Here is an 8183-nt window from a genome sequence, read left to right as displayed (position 1 = left end):
TCGATCATATCAACACGCATGCATGGCATGCAGCCAATCACACTGATCATGCATGCTGGGATCATGATGGTACCATTACGTGCCTCCATCGATCCTGCCCCTGGCCTGCCTTGACTCAACTCAGTATTACTAATACTATTAGATCTACTCACCAGTCACTGTGTCACTCACCTACTAGTGCTAGCATGCTCACGGTGGTGGCATGAGTCGATCGAGTGTGATACAGTTTGAAAATTATGCACAAATGGTGTAGTTGCAGGTTGAACGAAGGGCGAAACAGCGAACAAGAATCACTCAAAACGGCAAATGCCATTATTTCAGCCTCGCTGTGCCGTGTTGGTCTACATTTCCCACGTACGGCAGGCTTGGATCGAGACACGTCTTCATTGATTTTACGGTTACAGTCGATTCTAGATTCCCGATCACGGGCATTGGCACGATGGGCAAGGTGAAAAAAGGGGAGTCGATGGCTAAGACACAGCAGGAGAGCAATGGGAAGCCGAAAGCTGGTACTTGGACGTATTCAGAGTGGTCTACGCGCGACCCGCCAATGCTGACGATCATATTGACATACTTCCAGTACACTATCTTTGCTTTGATCGGCTATGTTGAAGACTGGTTAGCTAGTATTGGTGTGCTGAAAGTGCCCACGATATCCGAGCATGGCAATAAGGTAAAAGTCAGTAATTCTGTTTGAAGTGACACGCTAGATGTGATTATGAATCCTTTCCCCGCATTGAGGAATGTATTAGTATTATGGAAAGCAACAGTTACTAGCTGATTTGAAATGGGTTAATTATTTATACACGTGTTGCTTTGTTCCTTTGAAGTGACACTAGTTGCCACGTGAGTGCATGAAACATTATGGGTGTTCTGAGCTAAGGGATACGGCCTGTGCTAAAGCCGATGATCCCATTCCAGTGGGGAATATGTACTAGTATTCACCTACAGTCCATTCAGAAAAAGATGGACTTCTAGCTTTTGGCCATAAATGGGTCAAACTTTGAGTTTTTTTAGAAATTTTTTCTGCAATCCCCTATGGAATCCTCTTCCAATTATGTTTCTGAAGTTTTTTTGTCCAAAAAGCAAGCCATAACAAGAATAGGATTTCGGCCAGGTTTTGCCCCAAAAGCACTGAATTGGGAAAAACTATAAAAATCCAGGCCGTGTGACCCCGCCTGCAACAGTGCATTGTGCGGTTCGAACCCCAGTTCAGGTACCCTTTTTGGACCCTTTTTCAAATTTCAAATTTTGCAGTACTGCACTGTGTACGATGAAATCACGAAAAATCGCCAAATACAGGAGCTCGCCAGAGCCAGGACCCATCTTTTTATGAATGGACTGTAGACTGAAACCACACTGGGTACGAAACTGTGTAAACTTTACTGCATCGTATGCGTCACCAAGGACACGGACACAAGACGCAAAACGCACTGCGGTTCGTTTCAGCAATCTGAGGACCCTGTAGAAAGCAACGTTCCTGCGTTTCCTACGCGTTTTGCATTCCGGACTGCGCTGTGGTATACAGTTACATGACGATTGGCATGTACCAATGTCACTGTCACTATCAATCAAGTGCAGCGTGGTTGTGCATGCGTTTGCGAAATGCTGTACAGTACGCAAAGTCAAACTCGATTTTGTACGTAGTGTGGTGTCAGCCGAATTGGCGGGATAGAGTGTCTGGTCCCAAGGCAGTTTGCAACACAGGTTGTTCGTTAGCGTCCGAGAGTTGTCGTGAACGAGACGTCTCTTTGGTTATCAGGTTATAAAAAAAGAAAAAAAGAGGAAGAAAACCAGAGTACAACACTGACTGATGTGATAGTGACATTCAACGACCTGATGCTTAGCTGCCCTGGAATGCGCAAACCAAAACAAGATTTCATCTGTGCATGTACATGCTATAGCCCTAGACTAAAGTAGCCTACCTTTGGAAATGTCAGGTCTTTTGGCATGTGTCAGGGATGTAGTTGTGGCAGCGTCTTGACTGTTACGCACACAGCATTGTTCGAATAGGCTTGAGATGAATATTGGAGTTTTCTGTTTGTTTGTGCTCTGTTGCAGGGGTTTGTGCCGCTCTACAATGATTTTGAAAATTTCTACATGCGTCACCACTATCGCCGTATTCGTGACTGTTGGGATCGGCCGATATGCAGCGAGCCCGGTGCTGAGTTTGACGTGGTCAGTCGGATATCGCCCGACCATAACTACTCTTTCCAGTGAGTTCTCACATGGACAGGTCACAAGGTCACTAGCTGACACTCTGCCACAGCAGGCGGAAACTAGTGCCACGCTCCGTGCATGATAATTTCTACTTGTACATCCACTTTCTGTAGGGTTTTCCTGAATCGTAACCCTTCCTTTACCAGTCCCAACAGTAGTATTTGTAACTCACACCCGTGACCATATCTCACACCGATGACCATATCTCACACCCATGACCATATCTCACACCCATGACCATATCTCACACCGATGACCATATCTCACAAGCTTACGCTTGTGTTCGGTGCCTGCTTTTGTGTTTCAGGATGTCGAAGAAGACGACACATGCTATCAACCTCGGCTCGTACAATTACCTGGGCTTTGCGCAGAAAAGTGGCCCGTGCGCTGATGCTGTGGAGACGCAGACACGAGAGTATGGCTCAGGGGTGTGCAGTACTCGCCATGAGCTCGGTGAGTAGTGCTTGTGTATGTTGTACCGGCAGTGCAGGATACCAGTGTTGACCAAGTTGTTGTGGGTTTGTCTGACCTCTCTACGCGTACCAGGGAGGGAGGGGGCTACCTGTGTCCTTTGAAACTTGGTGAACCTACTTTACTGTCTTTCTCAATGTTCAGAGAGCTAGCTGGAGAGCTGCCCTATTTCTACAAAGTACAGCATGTGCAGACTATTTCTGTGTCGGTCTCTTTCCATGCACTGTACAGTGTGTGTGCACACAGTCCATGCAAATCTGTTGATCTCAATTCCTATCTGCAGTGTAAATAGTAGGCGTTTTCATGTCGGTGTTTTGATTCCAGGTAACTTGGCCTTGCATGAAGAGCTGGAAGGCCTGGTGGCACGGTACCTTGGCAAGGAGGCTGCCATGATTTTCGGCATGGGTTTCGCGACGAACTCCATGAACATGCCTGCGCTGGTGGGAAAGGGCTCTCTGATCCTCAGCGACAAGCTGAATCACACATCACTGGTGCTGGGATCGCGCCTGTCCGGGGCACGCATTGAAGTCTATGAGCATAATGACATGAAGAGTCTTGAGGCAAAGCTGCGTGAGGCCATCTCGACTGGCCAGCCGCGTACTCATCGACCATGGAAGAAGATTCTCATCGTTGTTGAGGGCATCTACAGGTAAGTGCTTGAAACACAAGTAGCTTCACGTGCAGTACAGAAATTTTAGGTGCTCAATATTTTCGGTATGAGCGCAACAGGCTAGGTTAGGTGAACAGGAATTTTCGGTACAGAGAAGCAGTTCCCTATTGGATTATGTGTGTTAGTGTTTGTTCGTTGTATTGAAATTTTAGGTGTGAAACAGACGCACCGAAAGTACCGAAAATAAAAGTACACCGAAAATTTGTGACAGTATGCTGTATATGAAGTTGGCATTACAATAGAGAGAGTCCACTTGGGTGTCTTTGGTACTCATGGTTTGGGGCAAATTACATGATACAACTGGTAAGACTTGGTGCATGACTTTGATAAGCCACCTTATTGTACAGGAGTACATGTACTGTGGCTGGTGTGTCCCAAGCTGACTGGCTCAGACCGTGATGTGCTCTCTTGTGGTGCAGTATGGAAGGAACAATTTGCAACTTGCCGGAGATCATTCGCTTGAAGAAGAAATACAAGGTTAGCTGTGAATTGAGTATCTGTTGATCCATGTGATCTCGATCTCAAGCATCACCATCACCAATAATTTCTGCCTTGAAATCCAGGGTGTTTATTACCGTATGTCTGCACCTTTAAAGCCATGGCATTATATTCGATTATAAAGCCAGTCTCAGTTATAAAGCCATGGGCTTCATAAATGAAATGGCATTTGAAGTATATTTTGCAAAAATGAAGGAATAAGTACTATGCTAACAAACTTACAGCCCAGCAGGAAGGGTGAACACTGAACAAGTAGATTTAGATTGAAATTTCTGTGTTGACTTTGACTTTTTATGGTATGGCGTAGTGGGTGAGTCATTTTGCATCTAAAATATCTAGGAAAGCAGCGGTGTTTCGAGTATAAGGCCATGGCTTTAAAGGTGATTACATACGGTATAAATTATGACTATGGCATCTGGCCAGTATAGTCATTGGGACCAGAAAGTCCAAACAAACACAAGGCTTGATATCGCAACCGGAGTTGTAATGCAGCGGATCCATCAAGACGTGCTGTTGTCTGTGTTCTTTCAGTCAATCCTCGGTAGTATAGTGGTAAGTATCTCCGCCTGTCACGCGGAAGACCCGGGTTCGATTCCCGGCCGGGGAGGACATTTCTTTTTTTTCTTTTTTTCCCCCATATGACATTGTATTATGCCAAGTTATGTGGTGCTGTACACTTACCATGCTCTTTTTGTTTTAAAATAGCAATGAAAAATATCAATTGTGCACTCATAACCATGTATAAACAATTAAAATGAAACAATTCCAGAACGTTTTCGTGTGACCATCATCAGTGGAACATCGTCACATAGTAAGAATCACTAAAACAACCAGTTATATAGCTAGAGTAATATGAAAAGAAGCGTGAGAATGCAGCACAGCTAGCGGTTATGCATAACGCGTGTAGTGTGAACCTTTGCAGTGTATCTGAGAATGGTAGCAGTAGATGAATGTGGCAGCTGTGAGTGCGTGTGAACAAAAACTGGTGAGTGCGTATTATTTAAAAAGTGTGAGTGCTACAACATTTTCTTTTACATTTTCTTTTTGCTTCTCAGATACACTGCAAAGGTTCACACTACACGCGTTATGCATAACCGCTAGCTGTGCTGCATTCTCACGCTTCTTTTCATATTACTCTAGCTATATAACTGGTTGTTTTAGTGATTCTTACTATGTGACGATGTTCCACTGATGATGGTCACACGAAAACGTTCTGGAATTGTTTCATTTTAATTGTTTATACATGGTTATGAGTGCACAATTGATATTTTTCATTGCTATTTTACGACTGTTGTCTCCTCGTCGGTTATTTAAATCTTTTTGTTTTATTTGTTATAATTTTATCCAGGCATATCTTTACTTGGATGAAGCACACAGTATTGGTGCGTGCGGTCCTACAGGCCGTGGCGTGACCGAGCTATTGGGCGTGGATGTGAATGATGTCGACATCATGATGGGAACGTTCACCAAGAGTTTTGGCGCCAGCGGTGGTTACCTGGCTGCTACACGGGTAGGTGTGTCTGCATGCAGGTGAAGCAAGGAGTGGCCAGGAACAGTACTGTTGTGCTACTCCACGACGTGTGCTGATGTGAATGCTATGAAGTGCAAAGCAATGGACCTGAATTTTTTTTAAATTGACAAATTATTTAGACAGAAGTTGTGATGTGAGTTGTACTGAAATACCTGCATAGTGCAGTTGATCCCCACAGCCATGTTACGTGTTAGACAGAAAAACCCACAATCCGACTAGAAAGTATACAAGTCTCTCTGGCAGCGTGCTGATGCCCCCCCCCCCCCCCACACACACACATACTACAGTAGGCATGGTGGACCATTGCAGCTGCTGAACTTTTGCCTCTGAGTCTGTGTTGGGCACTCAACGTCTTACAATGGTGCGTTCTTGTGTGGCCTTGGTGTGTTGTGCTGTTGTTGTCCAGAAAATCATCAATCACTTGCGTAAGAACTCGCACAGCGGTGTGTACGCATCGTCCATGTCCGTGCCGGTCATTCAGCAAGTACTCTCGTCCATGCGGATCATCATGGGAGAGGATGGTACCAACGAAGGTATGTCCCATAGTGTGGTTACTTTGGCATTGCTGCAGAGAGCTTGTTGACATGGCATGTTGTGTTGCTCTGTTTTGATCGGTCTCAATCAGGTCAGAAGCGACTGAACTCCCTTGCTGAGAACACACTGTATTTCCGCAAGCGCCTGAAGGAGATGGGCTTCATCATTTATGGCAACGAGAACTCTCCAGTCGTGCCTCTGCTTCTCTACATTCCCACTGTCATCGGGTAAGTATGACTCGTACAGGCAGTGTTGTAGGACAGGCTATGCATAGTGTACACTGTCATCGGGTTAGTACACACAGTGTTGTAGGGCAGGCTATGCATGGTGGACATGGTGTATAATTATGTCTCCATGTGTCATATACTCTTAACCAGTTTGGTGGCGCGTGGCTGGAGTGATATGGCTTGAAGATGTGGGTACAATGTAGTGCGGGAAATGGTTCTATCAGTGGAGTCTACTAGAGAACATGATTGCAAAGGCCCACTGCGGTGGTGAGTGGCCACTGGTACGAGTACTGTCTATTAAATTTTCTCCTGTTTCTATTCTGTGTCCTGTCCTGTCCTGTCAATGTCCAGCGCTTTTTCACGGGACTGCTTAGAGCATGGGATCGGTGTTGTTGTGGTCGGCTTCCCTGCCACGCCTATCATCGAGTCGCGCGCACGCTTCTGCTTATCTGCCGCTCACACACGGGAGATGCTTGACAGGGTATGTGGCAGCAAAGATACTCGAGAGAACTTCTTTGGAGTTTCTAGAATTATGTATTTCAACGCTTTTGCAGTTTGGTGTATGATGTTGCATTACTGAATATAGGTCATGTCATAGTATCAAGCTGGATGACTCCCTACAACTGTGCAAAACATACACTTGAATTAATTTTAACATGGTACCAACATAATGCTACCATGTTGAGTAGTAACGGCGTGTGCAAGTGGCGATGACATGTACTGATACACATGTGTGGACACTCAGTGTTTTGACCGTGCGTGTACCTCTGCATGTTTGCATGTGTGTGTGTGTGTGTGTGTGTGTGTGTGTGTGTGTGTGTGTGTGTGTGTGTGTGTGTGTGTGTGTGTGTGTGTGTGTGTGTGTGTGTGTGCACTGTGTACACTGTGTGCACTGTGTACGTGTGCGTGCGTGCTGTGTACGTGTATTGTTATCTACAGACCTTGGCTGTCGTGCAGGACGTTTGTGACAATCTCACTCTTTCCAACTTTAAACCACCACCAAGCAGTCAATAACTTAGCATGTTCTAAGCTCTGTGTTGCCTACGCTGTTCCAGTCTGGCAGGGTCCAACTGCCGGCTAAGCTTGTCCTGTTTCCTCCCTATCTATGTGTACCCTCCTTCCCCGTGAACCATCCACATTGATATGTTCACCAAATCAGCTTCCGCTTACTAGTATTCTTGTATCCTAGCGTGTACATACTTTTTATTTTATTTTATTTTTTAATATTCTCCTTTTGTTAAAGATAGCGTTTTAACTACTTGTGTTCCAAGCTGTTTTTGTTGTGGCTTTTCATCACTCTTTAGGCTTTGTTTAGACAGCACTATTTTTAACATTAATTTTTTTACCAATAGCACTAGTACTAGCCTGAGCTGAGCCAGCTGGCATTGAATATAATTATAGAAATGCCCAAAAATAGCCGACTGGTGTTTTTTATGCATTGCCATTGGTGGGAAGTGCTGACATAATGTGCAGTTGATGCATGAATGCTAGTCCAATGCTTCACTCTGAAATATATGTGTGGTCACGTGTGTTTGTGCTCTTTGAGAATATAATCCAATGTGAAACAGTTTTGTTCTGTGTGCGTGCGTGTATGTGTGTGTGTGTGTGTGTGTGTGTGTGTGTGTGTGTGTGTGTGTGTGTGTGTGTGTGTGTGTGTGTGTGTGTGTGTGTGTACTTGCACTTTTTATACAGTAACATTATGAGTATGTGCTCAATCTCCATAAAATGTATAGTACATATAAGGAGCGCATGTTTGTTCTCTGGATCGATAGTAGACTCAATTTGTGTGGTTAGTGGATTACTGTAGCATAAAAAGATGTTTGTGTACATGTCCCGCTAGCTTCTACCCTACATTTGTACGTGTGGTTACTTGCATCATACGTGTGCACACAGATTGAGACTATAGATATGTACCAACTAACCTGCACTGTATGCATGTTACTTGACGGCGCAAGCTAGGCATGGATAGCCTGTATGTATCGCAGTTTTCTGCTAGTTGCGGTGATTTTTGAGTAGCAGTAGATCGATTTTG

At 44.8% G+C, this 8183-nt stretch overlaps 1 protein-coding gene and 1 non-coding gene across 2 annotated transcripts; both read left to right on the top strand.

Annotated features, from left to right (window-relative positions):
* The first annotated feature begins 243 nt into the window (after window positions 1–243).
* On the top strand, window positions 244–7716 carry LOC135814284 (serine palmitoyltransferase 2-like). Its single transcript, XM_065327384.1, has 10 exons — window positions 244–673; window positions 2062–2216; window positions 2528–2673; window positions 3016–3340; window positions 3781–3838; window positions 5208–5369; window positions 5797–5923; window positions 6016–6151; window positions 6503–6632; window positions 7091–7716. Exons 1-10 carry the CDS (start codon window positions 440–442, stop codon window positions 7163–7165), a joined length of 1548 nt encoding a protein of 515 aa, XP_065183456.1. The 5' UTR covers window positions 244–439; the 3' UTR covers window positions 7166–7716.
* On the top strand, window positions 4395–4466 carry Trnad-guc (transfer RNA aspartic acid (anticodon GUC)). Its single transcript has one exon. It is a non-coding gene; the product is annotated as a tRNA-Asp (tRNA).
* Window positions 7717–8183: the final 467 nt, after the last annotated feature.

The sequence above is a fragment of the Sycon ciliatum genome, chromosome 4, assembly GCF_964019385.1.
Source record: "Sycon ciliatum chromosome 4, ocSycCili1.1, whole genome shotgun sequence".
NCBI classification, from domain to species: domain Eukaryota; kingdom Metazoa; phylum Porifera; class Calcarea; order Leucosolenida; family Sycettidae; genus Sycon; species Sycon ciliatum.
Note: the sequence above shows the minus strand (reverse complement) of the source record. Positions and strands in the feature narration are given on the sequence as shown.